General features: G+C 33.9%; 1 protein-coding gene across 2 annotated transcripts in view; it reads left to right on the forward strand.

Moving 5' to 3' along the window:
* Positions 1–21,125, forward strand: part of LOC138325946 (uncharacterized) — a 30,338-nt gene extending 9,213 nt beyond the window's left edge. The window contains exons 1-2 of one of the 2 annotated variants that reach the window (XM_069271964.1): positions 225–509; positions 19,760–21,125. In XM_069271964.1, coding sequence (XP_069128065.1) covers positions 19,789–20,589 — 801 coding nt within the window. In that variant the 5' untranslated portion in view covers positions 225–509; positions 19,760–19,788 and the 3' untranslated portion in view covers positions 20,590–21,125. Of the gene's footprint in view, positions 1–224; positions 510–19,759 lie in introns of those variants that run through there. The other variant, XM_069271962.1, reaches the window with a different exon arrangement.
* Positions 21,126–21,329: the final 204 nt, after the last annotated feature.

Below are 21,329 nucleotides of genomic sequence, written 5' to 3' on the forward strand. Positions count from 1 at the left end.
TCTGTACCTCCAATTTAACTGTTCCAATAGTGTATCAATATCGCTCTACTATAGTCGGCACTGGCGAGCAAGAAGTCGATATAATGTATTGTTTTCGGAATTGAAAATAAAGTCCAACACTGAAGACTGTGCGTGGTCGTAGATATATTGATGTTCACGATATGAATCTGCCATTGAAATATGATTTCATTATCAGGGGTAGCAGCGCTGGTACATGGTGTATCGAATACTCAAGTGTTATAGAGCGACCTGAGTATATATAACATTTACCGATATACCAGAGTCAGCGCCATACTCAACTTATACATACGATGTACTACAGAAGGTTTTACTCGTACTAAGTCACACATATATGATAGTGATAGGTAGCTGCCAAACTGTACCCAGGCGACGAAGTTGATGTCAGTTTAGACTGTGTTTATGGGACGTTTAGTACGACATTCCTTATGGTAATCAGAAGGATGGTGGCACTATGGTACAGATGGAGTTAATACTTTCCGCACACACAGGTAAGTCTAATCAATATACACCTGTTCAGGGAGAAGACAAAAGTTGTAGTTTGGAATTTTATCGTCTCAAGTGTTCCGGTATTGTTAAGCCAGTTTGGTGGGATGGGACATTTTATTATGTGCTGTATGACAGGCTGTTATCTACCTGTTCACTGCTTGCCTGAGAAACGTTAATTTATATCATACTAACCGAATGTAAGGAATTTGAGAAGCAGAACGTCACCGGATCGATAGTAGTCAATTGTAGTATTAGGTTATAAAGGACAGCTGTCACGTAACAGCTGTTTGTCAATATACCGAACTGAAATTTACACGTACATTAAACTATTAACATAGGCAGAGTGCACGTGGAATGAATTTGGAATAAGGTATTTTATTAATTCATTAATCCAGAAACACAAATGTGCTCACTTTTTTTAACGGGTCATTTCCTTGTCTTTTTCCGGATTCCGTAAAGGTCAAAGGGTATTTTTTGTTGATATGCTTCAATTGTCATGGAGCAACCGTGAGAAATGAAATAGATCTGTTATGAATGATAATATTAAATTTAGTTTATTGCGAACTATGACTTTTATTATACTCTCACTGGGTAGTGCATTGGAAAAGCAATCGATTCATGACTTTCTGTTTTCTATTGGGAAATTTTATAATATTTGTTAGATTATGTTTCATATCTATCTACAACAAGATATATAGCAAATGATTAAAACAATACAAAACATTATATAATGGCTTCGATCGATATGATATATAGATTTACACACAAATTAAAAAAAGATAAACTTGCAAAACAAATAAGAATATATTATGATACGTTACAGAATGTCATGGATCTTAATGATAGATAGACATACAAACAAATATAATATATTGCATCGTACAATACGCGTACATTGAAATATATTGGATCCTTAAAATGAATATACTTCCTAACAAATATAATATATTACAATGCATTAAAATGACTTAGATTGAGAGAACATGTATACTTAAATACAGAATATAAATAAGTTTATAATGTTTTTGAATTTGTTTCTATTGGATGTGTAAATAAAAGTCCATATAGATTTTATAAATTCCTTGAACAACAAATTACACGTTACTAACCGAAACAATTTTTTTTTATTTGCAGCCAAATATGATAATTTCAGTTTATTCTGAGAATAACTTTCTAAGCTTATGTAGATCACCCGTGATTGGATTAACGTATAATCTGTCGATATCAAGGTCATTTTTTCTAGCTTTTTACCGAAAGTTTGTAGATGTGCGATATTTGATACTAGAACTTAGTTTGATAACATTTACTTGCCTTACAGAAGTGTTAGAATCAATGTGTTTCGAATCATCATCTTCTGAGCTCTTCCAAAAGCACTATAGCTGCTATTGGTGGAGCACGCACAATACTTGACAAATCGCTACCATTTTAACGTTTTATGAAGTTATATGGTCCTGAACGGTATCGACGTTTAAATGCGATGCAATTAGGGAAATAAGAATATAAATGTAAACAGGACCATGCATATGGTACTTAAAAAGTTCAAAGGTCACCGATTCTATGTCAATACACTAAATAAAGTAAAATGCTGCATATGAAACAACTTAAATGTAAATATATTTAGAAAAAACTTTTCGACAATTCATAATTAATGGAAAATATAAAAATATTGTAAATTGTAAGCATGAAAACCTATAAGCATTTTGATTTACCAACTTTTAGACAAAATTACCCAACATCATATTTGTACCTGTATGTCAGAAATTAAACTTTCCATGCATTACACATATGAGACCTAATGTCTTTATCATCAATAGAAAAAGCACAACCAATTGATGTTCGAGTGATGTAGTATTATCAGACTTTCCGGAGCCATCTGTACACACACTAGAATATACTTTGTACTGCAACGATGACTTGGTAAAGAAGCAATTCAATGACAATTTAACAAAACATGTATCAATAACGTCATATTTAATCAAGCAAAAGCGTGACCCCGTAAGACAAGACAAGAATTAAAATATATCATAATCAAGCGAGGATGCATCAATAACTTAACTTTCGGCAAAATATTGAGAAATAGTTTAATCATACATATACATACATATAATTTTATTAAGACAAATCGCAAAATTTTAAAACCTGTTAAATTTTAACTCGTGGTATTATACTGACAATGACTTGTAAAAGCAAGAGTAAAACGATCACGATACAATCCGAGGATATAGCAAAAGCTTGACACATCATGAACATAATGCAACTACTACAGTAATAAAAAGCAACACATTTTCATTAAAATTATACTGTGTATCAGTATGAAGTTAATTCACACCAATCATTACAATGCCTAAATGTTGAAACATTAATCTACTTGATAACGACACGGAACGTTTTTTTATCTTCTAACCATAATTTAATTAAAGATGCTCCACCGCCGACAGAGCATAAATGATATTCATCACTTGAACAATAATGGGTATTTAATAGTGTATATATATGTCTAATTAACAGAAAAAGTAATATAAAATAATGTATTTTGCTTTTGGTGCATGCGCAATCAGTACTTCATTCCTTATAGGATATAGTGCCGCGGAATTTTTTCGGGATGCAATTAATTATTTTTTTGTAATTTTAACTTGAAGTAAAATTAGAAGCTCAAACTTTTCAGAGGTTATAATGGTGTAAAGTAAGTAACTTTTGTTACTGAAGAAAAATACTAAATCGCCTGCTCCTGTTTTTGATAGTGAAAATATACCATTTGTCAGCGGTGGAGCATCTTTAACAGAGTGAATGAGATTGTCAGAGAATGTATTCTTCCCAATACGTTGTTAATCAGTATAAGAGGTATTCTATTGGGATGGCACCGGGGCCAAATGTCTGTTACTTCCACGGTTCTAACGTGTTATATTTCGGTTAAGGGTTATACGAGGAGATCGGATGTAGAAAAAATATTTGTAAGGAATGATCGATAATCGTGCGTTCTCATTGCATGTGGCATTCTGCATACGTATACATTTTAACCGTTAAAATCACTAAAATGTTATCGAGGTATCATGACATAGTTTCATTATTGTTCCTTAACTTCAAAGTAATCCTAATTTACATAAAAGTCTCTCTTAGGAAAGAAATGCTGAAGTCACGGTATGATTGTCCTCTGAACCTTTGTAATACGCTTCTATTGAAAATTTTAGGTGAATGAAAGTTAAGGAATGTTCGTGAGACTGGACCAAGTAAATTTCCAAGCCCCTGAACCTGTAGGCCTAAGAGGAAAATAGGTTCTATAATTAGAAGTTATATACTCAACCTAATCTGGACCACATCCTTAATACTGGCGTGATCGTAAGATACATTAAGGATTGAAATCAATAAATAGTTATTATCTTAAAATCACGACACTACTTTCAATCCTATTCTGTCCAATTTTACCCTAAAATCAATTTCATTTTATTTCTAATTATCTGCTGACATTCGTGATAATTTACGGTAATAAAGGATATTTTGTTATAGCCACTATTTTTGGACATCAGCTTAAATATGATCAGAAATTTAACGTTGTATATTAGATTAGAATGTGAGAGTCGTTCCCAGTTCACTCTTAGTCTATAATATATTGTTCTTGTGTCCAAAACCTTGTTCAATTCTCTTCGGGTTGCATAAGATATATATACATGTATTATCTAAGCATTGATGTCACTTTTTTTTAAAAATTTTATCGGGGTATGAAAAAAAAATTGTGTGCAAACTGTGTGAATCCGCGTAGCGGATTTTAACAAAAAATAGTGACATCAATGCTTATAATTAATTTTATACTCTATTTGATAAAATGAAGTATGTTTAAATGTAAAATTATAGTGGTTTTTCAAGGGATTCTTTTTTTCCGAATCAATACGCAACGTCAATGCCTCTATTGTGACGTCAAGATAACGTCGGGGTTTCGCGCCATTCTCGGATTTTTTTTTTCATAGTGGTATGCAAAAAAAATATTGGCCAATCAGAAAGCCAGATTTGGTATGGAAACAAAAAAAATTAATTATTGATTATTAAACTTAAAAATATAGTGGAAAGATTGTTGATAAAAAGTTGAATACCAAACATATATATTCTGTATTTCTATATTATTCAAACGAAATTTGTGTATATCTTCTAAAACCACAATTATAAAATAACTGAGTAAAATAGAAAGTCACTTAACAAACTAACACTATAAGTGTTATAGTGCGAAAACCCTTCTAAAACCTCATTACAACTTCTTTATATTTCACAAATTAAAAATGTATTGGTACATATCTTTATAAAGATTTCTTATGGTTGAATTATACATTTTTGATATTTTTTCGTGTTTTGGATAGTATTTCAAATGTTTTTGAATCAGTTTTTTAAGTATTTTTTATACCAAAATCAAAAGATTCCGAAAATGAATGATTGAAGAAAAGCAACGGTTTTTTTTTATATTAAAATGATAAATATATACCACATCGAGTAATGATCTCACAACATACAGTAAGGTTTATGTACAGGGCCAAAATTGTTTTAAAAAAGTACTTGCATGGATTGTACCTAAATTGCTTCACAAACATGCTTACTTTTTTGGTATTGCACCTAAATTGATTCAGAAAAGTGCTTACCTTTCATTTTCAAGCGGAATTATTTTCATGTTCAGGGCAAACTTGCTTCGGAAATGTGCAGTCTTTTTACGTACAGTAAATACTTAAAACATATATTTACAAAAGGTTCCTTTATTTACAACATTGCTAACATCAGAGAAAACTGGAACAGTTTTAGACTATCAGACCAGGCTACAACTCTAAAACGCCAACAAACACCTTTTACAAAATTAAATAAATTATTTTTACTGCTCACATTTATATTGGTTGAACAATTTGGGTCTTTAGTGGTTTTCATCCCGCCGTTGTTTACACAAAATGATATTCTGTGTTGATAAATAAGTTATACTATTCTCCGTTCCCTCGCGCCTCCATCTCAACAATTATATTGCGGTAAAAAAGTGATGGATCTCTGTTTCAAGTATGTTGTCATTTGTTGCAAGATGACATGCCTCCTGAATTGACGATAATTCAATTTTACTTTCAAAATCGATTTATAATCGTTGGACTAGAGCCAACTACACAACTCGGCACGATTCTCTCTCGTAACGCAAACAGACAATTCTAAAAATCGAATTCAAGAGAACAAGATTTTCAGTGATTCCGATTCATTTATGTTAAACTAAGATGTTTAATTGTTTTGCATCACTGTAAAACTTCGAGATGGTTGATGATAGGTCAAATCAAATCAAATGAATAAGACACAACTGATCTGCTTTACTGATCTGGTTTCTCATATTTAGTGATCGTGAGCTGATAGTGTAGTTGATAGTCTTTCGGTTTTTTGGTCACTCATATATGGTCGCTGATATTACGGTTGCTTTTTGTGTAGCGCTGTTTCACTGATATCATGGTCACTGTATTTCGCTATTATTATCAATATCTTCCTTTTGTGGTCGGAACATATGTCCTCTTTAACGGCCTTGTAGAGACTGTAGGGCGTACATAATCAGCTATGTGGCGTTACTTAGATTGTTTAAAACGCGGAGCAACTGTTATTTCCCCCCCAACTGTCCATTGTGTTAGAGTTGTAGATGTCGCCCAAGTCCACGAAATGGTGAATGTAGAACGAGACCTTACTGCTACTGATATTTGCTAGTCATTGTAGGAATATGTTATACAGTAGGCGTTTTGAAATAGATATGAGTATTACGTCACACTATACTGTATATTTTATATGTATGCGTGTAGTTCATATCGCAATGTGATCTAGATGAGTCATTCGATGAATAATTGGCGGGATAACAAGCGGAGATTTGTCTAGAACTGTACCAGATAAGTTAACGGCGATATCAGAAATAAATATGATGTTATAACATCCGAGTTACAACGTCTCTAGTTCGAGCGCCAAACAGTATACATACGTAATTACATTGCTTAATGCAATCAGCCATCCTTTAATCACGTGACGAAAACCTTTAGAAACGCCTAGACTTGACTTTATTTGACCTATAGTAAAACTGACGCCATTACGAGGGGTTAATTTACATGTACAAACTAATTTCCACTATCTGCGTCTAAGCACATCCGAACCAGTTGTCGCTATATCTTTAAATGGTGTATTTTCTACATCTGACAACATTTGCATCCTAGCCTACATCGTGTAATGGGTAGCCCATGGCGTAGGAATACGTACTGATTGAAAATAATTCGACATACATTGTATTTGTGTATGATGTTCTAAAATGTACTTTACTACACAAATCTTTTCTCCTAGAGAAATGCTTAGTGTATAATCTACTGTATTTCACAATTAAAGAATGATCGTAGATGTTTTCAATTTATTTTAATACACAAATTGTTTCCTGATTGTGGTTCTCCATGAGTTATCTTCCCCCAAATCAAATGAATTTCTATTTCATTACGGTATAGATTTTTGTTCCGTGGAGTAAAATTCAATTTGCCTTTTACTGCATCAATGATTTTATCTCAGTACTAGGGCAGTAGTATGAAAGGGTACAATTTCTGAACATTGTTACGCTATTCCTAGATACGAGTCACGTGGTTCTTCATAAAAAATACCTAATGCGTGTTTTTAATTACATGTTCCAAATCAATTTTTTTCCTATTATAGAGTAGAGGTGGTATTGACACTATCATGCTTACAGAAGAGGAAACGCTTGATAGTGCTGAGACATAGAAATGTAGTCGATTATATGCGTTATAGAAGAGTACTCAACAAATAGGGTAATGGAAGATTGGCGGGGATAGGATGCTATTCTAAGTCAATGAGCACATGGTTTTATCGATCAATTCAGCTTTAAGCTTGGGTCTGGGATCTTTAAGACGCTTGATTACTGGTATGTCTTTTATATATTTTTGCCAGCGCTATGGATAGATCAGGTCAAATCTGTAAAGGTCCCACAAGTTGTACAAGGGGCAAAGTGTGCACACTTCACTCACATGTACAACGGGAGAAAGTGTGCACACGTCACTCACATGTACAACGGGACAACGTGTGCACACGTCACTCACATGTACAACGGGACAACGTGTGCACACGTCACTCACATGTACAACGGGACAAAGTGTACACACGTCACTCACATGCACAAAGGGATAAAGTGTACACACGTCACTCACATGTACAACGGGACAAAGTGTACACACGTCACTCACATGTACAAAGGGACAAAGTCAGCATACGTCACTTACATGTACAACGGGACAACGTGTGCACACGTCACTCACATGTACAAAGGGACAAAGTCAGCATACGTCACTCACATGTACAACGGGACAAAGTGTACACACGTCACTCACATGTACAAAGGGACAAAGTCAGCATACGTCACTCACATGTACAACGGGACAAAGTGTGCACACGTCATTCACATGTACAATTGGACAAAGTGTGCACACGTCACTCACATTTTCAACGGGACAAGGTGTGCACACGTCACCCAATATTTATATTGCAGATATATTACAAAAGAACGAAAACTATTATCATCATTTGATATGGACGAAAGGAATAACGATATCATTAGGTTAATCGTCATTTCAAATCATCAAAAATTGATCCTGAACGAAACACTATTCATCTTAACAAAATTAAAATATGTTGGCTAAGTAGTGCTGGTGATATCTCACCCAAAGTGATAACTGTGTGGCAATACCTGTTTGTTAACTGTACTAAGTTTGTCCAATTTCTGCAGATAGGACGTTAGAATATACACACCGTTGTCTGTATAATGTGACCGAATGGTGTATGTTGTTTAGTGCCTTCGGCAGCATACTTCAGTGATATAGCACTATAAAAAGGGCATGAGTTCCACTTTATAAGAAGACACAACATGAACATACCATAGCTTCCCAAAAACACTCATCCCACATTACATACACGCTATGTACCGCATACGTATACATGGGGGCCATCTTTACATGACTCTGACTGTTAAAAGTACGTTGATCAATCAAACAAACAAATAAACAAATTCAGTGCTGCGTGGGTTTAAAGTATATAATTTTGGTGATAACCAATTATGCATCGACATTCGCAATTCAAATCATTTTCCAACTTTCTTCAATACACAAGACGCCAAATAATTGAGCAAAATATTTTCCTATCATATGCAAACCAATTCACTTTTACGCGTGATTCGATTTCGCGTATTTCCAGTCGATGAGAAATGATAATTACGCGTCGTAAAATGATTTCAAAGACAGGTAAAATGTATTAAACTGTTATTGGCGAGATTAGATTAGATTTTGCTGTATCAATCAATAGGACACCAATTGACATTCCTAATAAAAAGCAAAGCTTGTTTTAATCTAACAGTATCCATTCCTAATGTATGAAGCGATGATTGCTTCAGGTCTGAACTATCGTGTGTGGTCTTTAAAAGGATTTACGAAACTAATGACAATGCTATTTTGCATGATGACTTTTGTTTTCTATTCGAGTTTCTGGCATCGTTACATTATTTTTTGTTTGTTCAAATTCAAATTCAGGTTTATCACTCCGCCCTATGTATATATAGTCCACTGTCGAACCTTATAAGTACATGATTGAAAAGGAATTTATACAATGTGTTTGGTTGTTGAGTAACATGTTTGCTTCTTGACTTAGCATTGAAATGTGTGTTATGTACTAACCGTTCGTAGTCGCATGGAGACGTACTTTCTGAGAAGGTCTCTGTTGTTTGCTCAGGATGGGGTCTGTGACTCGCTTCAGATTATTTCGTAAGGCGTCTACAATCTTATCACAGCACCAATTATACAGCAGAGACTTTGCTGTAGAGTGATGACCTCTTTTGTAACGTTATTTTTACTATTGATCCATGACCGAATTCATCCTTTAGAAATAAGGTCAATTACATTTCTTAATATAGTTGAACATTAAAAAATACTCCATACAACGATAATCGTCTTAAGTATTTTTTTAAAGAATTCAAATCAAAATAATTGTCTCAAACCAGAGGCAAACCTTGTCAGTATGAGGATGCTAGTCTCAGACCAAAGCATTATATTGTTACTATGAAGATAAAGTCTCTATAACACACTTCACAAACATATTATAAAAATTAATAGAATATACCATTTATGCAGATAAAATAGTTTTAAACGAACATAGAACATAAAATAAAGTAAGAATTAAAAAACCCAAAAATGACAAAATTAACCATAGACGAATATCTATATTTCCATTAAACGCAGACTCTATGAACATACTAAAGCTACTGGAGTCATTTTTCTATGACCTCATGGAAATATAATTGAAAATTTTAAAAGGTGTAACTTTCACTTCAAAAGAAGATTTTACCTCCATTTTAGAAGAAGATGTAACTTCCACTTTAAAAGAATATGTTACTTCCACTTTAATAGAACGTGGTACTTCCACTTTAAAAGAACGTGATACTTCCAATTTAATAGAAAATGTTACTTCCACTTTAATAGAACGTGATACGTCTAATTTAATAGAACGTGATACTTCCAATTTAATAGAACGTGATACATCTAATTTAATAGAACGTGTTACTTCCACTTTAATAGAACGAGTTACTTCCACTTTAATAGAACGTGATACTTCCAATTTAATAGAACGTGATACTTCCAATTTAATAGAACGTGTTATTACTTCCACTTTAATAGAACGAGTTACTTCCACTTTAATAGAACGTGCTACTTCAACTTTAATAGAACGTGTTACTTCCACTTTAATAGAAGGTGATACCTCCACTTTAAAAGAACGTGTTTCTTCAACTTAAAAACAACGTGTCACTTCCACTTTAATAGATGGTGTTACTTCCACTTTAAAAGAAATTGCTACTTCCACTTTAAAAGAAGGTGTTACTTCCACTTTAAAAGAACGTGTTACTTCCACCTAAAAACAACGTGTTACTTCCACTTTTAAAGAAGGAGTTACTTCCACTTTAAATGATGGTGTTACTACCACTCTAAAAGAACGTGATACTTCCACTTTAAAAGATGACGTTACTTCCACTTTTAAAGAAGGTGTTACTTCCACTTTAAAAGATGGTGTTACTTCCACTTTTAAAGAAGGTGTTACTTCCACTTTAAAAGAAGGTGTTAATTCCACTTTAAAAGAACGTGTTACTTCCACTTTATAAGAAGGTGTTACTTCCACTTTAAAAGATGGTGTTACTTCCACTTTAAAAGAATGAGTTACTTCCACTTTAAAAGATGGTGTTACCTCCACTTTAAAAGAACGTGTTACTTCCACTTTAAAAGAAGGTGTTTCTTCCACTTTAAAAGAACGTGTTACTTCCACTTTAAAAGATGGTGTTACTTCCACTCTTAAAGAACGTGATACTTCCACTTAAAAACGACGTGTTACTTCCACTTTAAAAGAAGGTGTTACTTCCACTTTAAAAGATGGTGTTACATCCACTTTTAAAGAAGGTGTTACTTCCACTTTAAAAGAAGGTGTTAATTCCACTTTAAAAGAACGTGTTACTTCCACTTTAAAAGATGGTGTTACTTCCACTTTAAAAGATGGTGTTACTTCCACTTTAAAAGAATGTGTTACTTCCACTTTAAAAGATGGTGTTACTTCCACTTTAAAAGAACGTGTTACTTCCACTTTAAAAGAAGGTGTTTCTTCCACTTTAAAAGAACGTGTTACTTCCACTTTAAACGATGGTGTTACTTCCACTCTAAAAGAACGTGATACTTCCACTTAAAAACAACGTGTTACTTCCACTTTAAAAGATGGTGTTACTTCCACTTTAAAAGAAGGAGTTAGTTCCACTTTAAAAGAAGGTGTTACTTCCACTTTAAAAGAACGTGTTACTTCCACTTTAAAAGATGGTGTTACTTCCACTTTAAAAGAACGTGATACTTCCACTTAAAAACAACGTGTAACTTCCACTTTAAAAGAACGTGTTACTTCCACTTAAAAACGACGTGTTACTTCCACTTTAAAAGATGGTGTTACTTCCACTTTAAAAGAAGAAGTTACTTCCACTTTAAAAGATGGTGTTACTTCCACTTAAAAACAACGTGTCACTTCCACTTTAAAACAACGTGTTACTCACACTTTAAAAGATGGTGTTACTTCCACTTTAAAAGAAGGAGTTACTTCCACTTTAAAAGATGGTGTTACTTCCACTTTAAAAGAAGGAGTTACTTCCACTTTAAAAGAAGGTGTTACTTCCACTTTAAAACAACGTGTTACTTCCACTTTAAAAGAAGGTGTTACTTCCACTTTAATAGAACGTGCTACTTCAACTTTAATAGAACGTGTTACTTCCACTTTAAAAGAAGGAGTTACTTCCACTTTAAAAGAAGGAGTTACTTCCACTTTAAAAGAAGGTGTTACTTCCACTTTAAAACAACGTGTTACTTCCACTTTAAAAGATGGTGTTACTTCCACTTTAAAAGAAGGAGTTACTTCCACTTTAAAAGATGGTGTTACTTCCACTTTAAAAGAAGGAGTTACTTCCACTTTAAAAGAAGGTGTTACTTCCACTTTAAAACAACGTGTTACTTCCACTTTAAAAGATGGTGTCACTTCCACTTTAAAAGAAGATGTTACTTTCAATTTAAAAGAAGGTGTTACTTCCATTTTAAATGAACGTGGTACTTCCACTTTTAAAAAAGGTGTTTCTTCCACTTTAAAAGAAAGTGTTACTTCCAGTTAAAAAGAACGTGTTACTTTCACTTTTAAAGAAGTTGTTACTTCCACTTTAAAAGAAAGTGTTACTTTCAATTTAAAAGAAGGTTTTACTTTCACTTTAATAGAACGTGTTACTTCCGCTTTAAAAGATGTTACTTTCACTTTAAAAGAAGATGTTACTTCTAATTTAAAAGAAGTTGTTACTTCCAATTTAAAAGAACGTGTTACTTCCACTTTAAAAGAAGGTGTTTCTTCCACTTTCAAAAACTATTTAACAAATTTTCATACATTGGTATGTGGTTTTTTAAATGATATATTTTTTTATAACTTGATTTTCGATGTTAGTCATGCACATTGTCCTTTTTGTCCAGAACATACAATTTACAAAATATTAATATAATGATTGCCTGCATTTGTACATATATATGTGTTTCTGGGGATATAAACCTAAAAAGGTCTTGAGACAAATTTATTTTGAATTGCATTAACCTTCTTCATACGGTATCAGCAAAGCATATGCACATTTTGTTGCATAAGCAATATTCGTTACGTTTAATTTTTTTTTGATTCCCTGTCTAAAACATTTTGTTTTGTATCAAAGGCCGCTGTGTATCTGTTTGGTAAAGTCCCTGCTTATAAACTCTGTGCTAGTCCTTTTTTCTATTAAATCATCAAGTTTGAATAAAATCAGCCATACAAGGTATTCGAGAGCGATTGACATGATCTCATAAATTATATTCACTGTTTAATTCATTGGTCGTGGTTCCTTCCCTTTGACCTACTCTCTACCTGAAATAGTCGATAATCAAGAGTGATAATTATCGAGTGGTAGTGTATCTCCCACTATAACAGCTTTAAATGTCAAATAAACATCCCTATGGTTTCTTATTCTTTATTTTCCCAATTGTTATACATTAAAATCGATATCTACATTTTAACGACTGCTAGGGTGAGCGTAGTAACGGCACAATCGTTGTTGTAACACAATCAAGCTTGGGGATGAAAAAGGTCATCATTTTAATGTTCATTGATCAATTGTTTTCAAAATTACATGACTATGCTTCATATATGAACAGTGAGATGAAGCACGACAAGAAATGTCGACGTTTTATTTCTGACGCAGTAAAGCTGAGCAGTACTTAATGGCAAAATATGTGTCGCGGGAGCAATATGGAAAGTAATAATAATCTGATACAGTAGCACCTATCTCAGAGACAGGCCATTATTATGTCACAATGGGCATCGATATATTCTCGATCCAGACTTCAACATTCTGTTATCAGGTTTTGTTAAATTTAAAAACCGAACTATTCCACCTGGCAGTAGAAATTCCTAAGACTTTATCAGAAATCCATTTGCACGTTCGAGTTTTAAAATCAATTACTTGTCACAAACACAATTACGTTTAAAGATTGAGCTGTGTCTCCGACTGATTCAACGCGTTTCAAAGGCCACCGTATACATCGCCTCTAAAACTTCTGAAAAATTAATGTTTTTAGCGTTGAGGGAAGTTTTAGCTGATGAAAACTTAACACAATTGCGACAGTGTTAAATCCCAATTACGACAAGTAAACAGAGCCGCATTGATGAATTGCTGTAATATATATATAACAGGCTGGGTATCAACTCTGAACACAGATCTACATACGTGGGCATCAGGAGGTTTTAATAGAATGTACACAATATAAAATACTCCCCGAAGAAAACCAAAAATCAATATACATTGATAGTAGTTTTGTTAAGGTTTCGCGTGGAAGATGAATTAAGGATTCTTCTTTTTACGGTTGTACGAAAATTAAGGTCAATTATTTCGGTGTTACATTAAAGGCGAGTAGAAATAAACACGTTAAAAATGCAGCTGAAAATATTTTGGGGATTTATTGCAATACCAACGGAAAAGGAAATTTACACAAGATGTCAGGAATCCATGAATAGGATCACTTGATAGTGATTAATTTATCACTAATCATAGGATACAGTGTCGCAACCTATACATTACTTTGTCTCTAGTCATACATTATAGAATTACAAGCCATAGTTTGTACCTTATTGTAACTACATAGTCATACTTTGTTACTTATTGTAACTACATAGTCATACTTTGTTACTTATTGTAACTACATAGTCATACATTGTAACTTATCATAACTACAGTCATACATTTTAACTTTTTGTAACTACATATTCATACATTGTAACTTATTGTAACTAGACAGTCATACATTGTAACTAACTGAAACTACATAGCCATACCTTGCAACTTATTGTAACTACATAGTCATACATTGTAACTTATTGTAACTAAAAAGACACACATTTTAACTTATTGTAACTAAAAAGACACACATTTTAACTTATTGAAATTACATAGTCATACATTGTAACTTATTGTAACTACACAGTCATACATTGTAACTTATTGTAACTAAAAAGACACACATTTTTACTTATTGTAACTACATAGTCATACATTGTAACTTATTGTAGCTACATAGTCATACATTGTAATTTATTGTTACCACACATTCATACATTGTAACTCATTGTAACTACATTGTCATACATTGTAACTTATTGTAACTAGATTGTCATACATTGTAACTTATTGTAACTACACACTCATACATTGTACATTGTAACTTATTGTAACTAAAAAGACACACATTTTAACTTATTGTTACTACATAGTCATACATTGTAATTTATTGTAACTAAAAAGACACACATTTTAACTTATTGTAACTAAAAAGACACACATTTTAACTTATTGAAATTACATAGTCATACATTGTAACTTATTGTAACTACACAGTCATACATTGTAACTTATTGTAACTAAAAAGACACACATTTTAACTTATTGTTACTACATAGTCATACATTGTAACTTATTGTAACTACACACTCATACATTGTTACTTATTGTAACTAAAAAGACACACATTTTAACTTATTGTACTACATAGTCATACATTGTAGCTTAATGTAACTACAAAATCATACATTGTAACTTATTGTAACTACATAGTCATACATTATAATTTATTGTTACCACACATTCATACATTGTAACTCATTGTAACTACATAGTCATACATTGTAACTACATTGTCATACATTATAGAGTCACTAATCATGCATTACTACATAGTCATACATTGTACTTTATTGTAACTACATAGTCTTACATTGTACTTTATTGTAACTACATAGTCTTACATTGTACTTTATTGTAACTACATAGTCTTACATTGTAACTTATTGTAAATATACAACGTCATACATTATAGAGTCACAAGGCATACGTTGTTACTTATTATTGTAACAACAATGTTCATATTCATACATTGAAGTCTGACTAGCCATACTTTGATAGTTATTCTAACTACAAAGTCATACATTGTAGTCATAAACTATAACTAGTTGTAACTTTATTTTCCATTTTAGTTTCTTTATCTCTTTATCTCTATTATCAGAATCGTTAAATGATATTGCTTTAAATAGCACCGTATATATAACTAGGTTTTCGGTACGCTTGAATTATATTCATGTTTCATTAGAAACCTGAATAACCTCGAACGTATTCCATAAGTATATCCTCCTTCGTGACGATAAATCACAGAGTGAGATGATGTGCCAGGGGTGTGAATTATCCTGGTTATCTACCATGATGGCCATTTTAGGATATGACATAGAGCCATTAGCCACGCTACGCTTCTCTGTCTCCCTGAAATATTCAGGAGGCTGAAAGGTCACGTGACTCCCCACGGATCTATTGGGACATGGTGTAATAAGATTGTCTGGCGGATTTCACGTCATCTCATCCCGTACACTAATGTTGACTGGAGGCGAACATACTCAATAGTTGTCATATCCTCTACCGGAGACTGATCGACTTCACCATACCTACCCTGTACTGCCACGGGTCGAAATGGGTTCGGATTTCATACAAAGGAAATGAATGCTTGTTCAACGGGGTCGAACACTTTTTGCGTGCTGATGATACTATCGGTATGGAATAAGTCATCCTGACAAACCATTTTATGGTACTGCATTACTACATAACTAAAGTATATGTATTACACCGATTAGTTTAGGAAAATATCCGTTTTCTTACAGGCGTTCGTGTAAAGTCCTCGTAAACATATACAGCGAATTTACAGCAGATTATTTACATGCAACAAACAAACTTCTTTGTCAGGCAATGGTCTCATACCCTACAAATGGTGGCAAGTGGATATAGAACCAAACTTACCGATGTTTTACCGGCCTAACCTAAACTTTGCAAGGATTAATCTTATCTATGTGATGTCCATCACCAGTCCATACTTATATATGATATTATTTCCACAACGAAGGTTACCCAAACTAAAACTGATATTGCCTTTGTATTTTTCAGGAATCATATATTTCAAACAATTAATACTTTATATATCTTAGTTACTCTTGGGTGAACCTTTGACTACTAAATAGTTCCAAAGCTGTAGTTATATAAACCTTCAAATTTTGTCTATTTTGTATAAGAAGATGAAAAAGATATTTTAGAATTTACTAGGTCAAATCAGTTTCGCCAGCATTCATGTTGTAGCTATCAGTATTGCCGATTTCCCCTGGTTGACGCGTTTTTTTAGACATTTTTTAGAATACGTGACACGAACGAACTGCCAGATCATCAAATAACCCGATTTTAAGCACCAGGACCCAGATGTAAAAAAAAATCATAACAAGTGACATGTCAAATCAAGACATAGCACAATTTTAATTACATCTAAAGCCATATCAGCCCTTGTATAATACAGGCAGTAATGGTGTGTGTCCACAAACTTCAATAAAGGTGTGAAATTGTAAAAGTTTATCTATTCAGTCATGCATCACGATGTCAAAATCCATGATCTCTTTAGCCAGAGACGGCTTGTAAAATAAGACATGGCCTGCTATTTGTTTCTTTTCGCTTTCACACTTCCATTCTTTACCTTCTTGCCATCTAATGATAAAATTCCAGCAATATTTCGCGAATGGAATGATAGAGCGCTAATCATCTTTTGAACACCTTGTTATGTGGAACAAACAACGAAGTAACCCTGTCCATTCCTGGATAGGAGATAAAATATGGTTATTTTGCAATGTGATCGTGAGAGGGTTAGGTCTATTATTCCATCATGGCGGCAATACTATTAGATAAATGTCCAGTTTGTTTTATTGTATATTTGGTCGATAAGCACAGGCTGAAAAAAAACCATGAGTATGATATGCATTTTGTTTCATTTTTTACTGACTGACTGTAGAAGATTCACTGATAACTATTGATAGATTATAATTTCATACTGCTGGGTGACAACTCCATTAAATAATGAAAATGCTACCGCCTCCTGGTAAATATCTATTCTACGAATCCTAGAAAGTACGTCTTAAACATATCAAGGTATGGTGCCCTTCCTTTTCAGAGCTTTTATCAAACGATCTAAAAATACCAGATAAAGACACAATTCTTGTTGTTTTCAGGCTTAAATGTTTTAATCAGATAACACGGAACTTTCGAATTGTACCACTGTAGGTTGGTGTGTGTCAATATGTCCTCTGTCACACAGACAAAGTCAGTGACCAAACACATGGATCTATGTCCTAATTAAAACGCATTTTCTAATACCATTGATATTGATTTGTCTGGTATTTATCTTCTATGAGCGATTCTTCTCCGTTATCGATCAGGGCAAATCTAATATTACAGATACGTTTGTGTGTCTTGGTCTTCTCAACTAAGTCTTGCTTCGTGAGGAGGGGGTCAGTTCGTACGAACGATCTAGTACAAGCTAGTACGGGTCATATGATGCGAATATTTTTTATCCTTTCTTTAAACGTAAATAAATCTCTCAAGGTAGCTTAAATGTTATTTCGGTTTTATCCTTTGTTTTTTGCTTATGAAATGGTTATTACTTAATGAGATAGTATTTATTCAGTCCTTTAATGATCTGCCACCAAAAGACAAATTTGCTTGTAACGAACGTAATTGTTTATTGACTAAAACGTTGTCATAATCTCCTAACGTAAATGACGTAGCCATATGGATCGGCGTATCTGATTGGCTGTAACGGCGTAACGATCTGATTGAAAAAACGTCCCTGTGGATTTTATTGAATTATATATATTAACATGAATAGGTTTTAATGTCATGGAATGCTTACAAATGCATTACATCTGTGGTATATGTTAGTAGATATGATAATCGGAGGTTTATTTGTCTGATGATGTTAAATCCTCTAACAACTTCCCTCAGCCCTAAGTACTCTTCTTTATCATATCAACAACACCATTATTATTTGTCTTCTTTAAGTACTTCCGGTAACGGTTTTCTCTAGTCACTTCCGGATGTTTTATCGACTGAGTTTCCCGATTCGGTGATAAATATGATCACCACTTGCTATAATGATTTGCTGAATAAATGGATATCCATTAATCCGTCTATAAAACTGTGAAATCTCGTCTTTCTTTTCCTGAAAGCTGTTACACTGGTTGTTTACGGTAGCATTATTGACTTGTTAATTAGTCAGCAGACATTATGTGTTCCGCGTAAAGATCTGATCCAGACGGAAGTAACGTCATCGATCACGTGGTTTCATTGATTAATAATCTGAAAGTTAAAGAGTGTTGCTGCTATGAACTTATGAAGGTTGTGTTATCTTTTATGTTGGTATGCTATTTCCCAATAAATATAAGTTTTACTCACTGTATATATGGCGTAATGTTACTGTATCAGTGTATTGTCTACTACTGTTAGTTTTACTATCTCTAGATATGGCCTAATTTTATTGTAAATGTAACTATCTCTATATGTTGCCTAGTAATACTGTCTCTAAATATGGTCCAGTTTACCAAATCTATGTACGGTCTAGTTTTATGACTTTTATGACCTAGTTGTATTGTAATTTTTAATATCTCTTTATATGGAATATTTATACTATCTCTAGGTATAGTATACGTTTTACCAACTCTATGTATGGTAAACTTTTACTCTCTATTTGTATACGTATATATGTGTAGTATTGGTTTGATCAATTTTTCGCATGGTATATGTGTTACTCTATTTAGAGCAACATTTACAGCGGTGCCTTATTCGATTTCTGATTCATCGGTCCAATGTGCCTCCCTTATTGCCGGTTTTCCACGATCGTCATACATTCATTTTCGATCGGCAAATAACCCCGACCAGACCGTCTAATCGGAGACAGTGTGGAGTGAGAGAGATATAAGATAGTCGCCGATCGATACTCCAGCCCAGCACCCCACAAACCTGAACCCAGCTCCAACATCCCCACAATCATCAACCCTTACATTCGATTTTTTTATCGAGCACATAGTATTTAAATGTTTCCTGTAGACTGAGATAAAAATCGCATCTCGTCATGTATCATACTCTAGGGTAGTATGCTGATTAGCACTAACGAACAAAGTTATTTCATGCTAGTTACACATCATATCACTCTGCTTCTTTAAAACTATAAATAAATCTACAACAGACACAGAATCTTTATGTCTGATTATCAAATTAATGTTATCATGTTTTGGTTTTCAGACTAAGCTGGCAGCGGACAGTGTGTAGCGATGCCCGCCGTAAATGTGTCTGACTGTGTGCAGGCTTTACTAGAACAGATACTGTCACAGCAAACCCCTTCACCGTGTAGTGCCAACACCACCTCCGCGCCCAGTGAACGCTCAGAGTCTCGAGCTCTGTTGTATATCGTTGTAACACTACTGTTTTACTCCGGAGGAATCATCATCGGTATCATCACTTACCTAAAGCGTGAGAGGAGAGAGATCGAGGAAGACAGAGAGTTTGATGAATTTATTAATACATACATTGAACCGGAGACCCGGACTACGTTCCATAAAGTACAACAAGTCATTGCAAGGCTTAAATATCTCCAGGAGGAAAAGGTAAAGAAAATGGGCAGTAAAGGAACCGACGCCAAGTCTGTTACAAATGACAACGAGCTTAAAAAAGATGGCGTAGAAAATTATGTAGACAATGCTCTTATAAAGACAGCTAACTCGTGGAACGAAACAGACAATACAAGACTTGATAACACGATTGGTGAGGACGATGAACCATTGTCGTCTATCGTCGCTAAACTCATCGACCCAGACAAACGACGCTCGTTTGACGAAGATTCTGATGAAGAGGAATACCACGAGGGTGGTTTAACAAAGACATCATCCATGCAGTCTATCAAGGATTACACCGAGGAACCTGGGAGAAGCGCGCGCTCATCTCTCATCGACAATGACAACGAAATGCTAGATGACGACTCATCGACGTCGATCAGCAATCAAATGATTAATAAAAAAGAAGATATACAGCATTGTAAAACTGTAAACAAAGGTTGTATAGTGACGAATGTGTAGTGATGTTGTGTCATCCGTTGTGGGAAATAAGTCTCTACATTGAAATATGCAAAGCAATTCAAAAATCAGCAACCATAATGGAATATGGATTCACACATTTCCCATGCATGTTTCAGTTGGAATGTTTACGGTAACATCTATACAGTGCCGTCGTGAATGAGTACGTGTTCGACGTCATCACCTTAGCAACACCGAAGGAGTTACACTTTAGGACTCTACCAGATTATAAATCGAGAACACGCAAGCTGAAGGTTATCTGTGTTTCATGTGATGACTGAATTCATATCAGCCCTTTTACTGGGAATTTATTAGGATCTGTTTGAGGATGTTGTAAGGAACCTTTTTGTACGCCGAGCCGTTCAAGAGACCACCGACACCGTGTGTTGTAGTGTATGTAACGTTTTTGGTAAGATTAGATTATTTTGTAAACTGACACTATAGACATACGTTTATATTGATTTACACTGATTTTGCGATTTCCTTTTCTAGATGGTTATAATTAATATCAAGTATTAAAAAAATCCTATCAAACTTTTGTTCAGTGAATTTACTTGTACGTGTTAATGTGTAATTGTGTCTTTTGTACGAACTGTTATCCTACACTTCGGATACATTATGTACATATTTCATAAGGTTCCACTGGTCCGAATATCCAATAATCCGACAACCTGTTAGTCCGAAAACGGTTCCCATTTCATGCATTGTGTCTTTTTTTATATTTGCCATATCATTTTCATTAT

Source organism: Argopecten irradians, chromosome 6 (genome assembly GCF_041381155.1).
Source record: "Argopecten irradians isolate NY chromosome 6, Ai_NY, whole genome shotgun sequence".
NCBI lineage: Eukaryota > Metazoa > Mollusca > Bivalvia > Pectinida > Pectinidae > Argopecten > Argopecten irradians.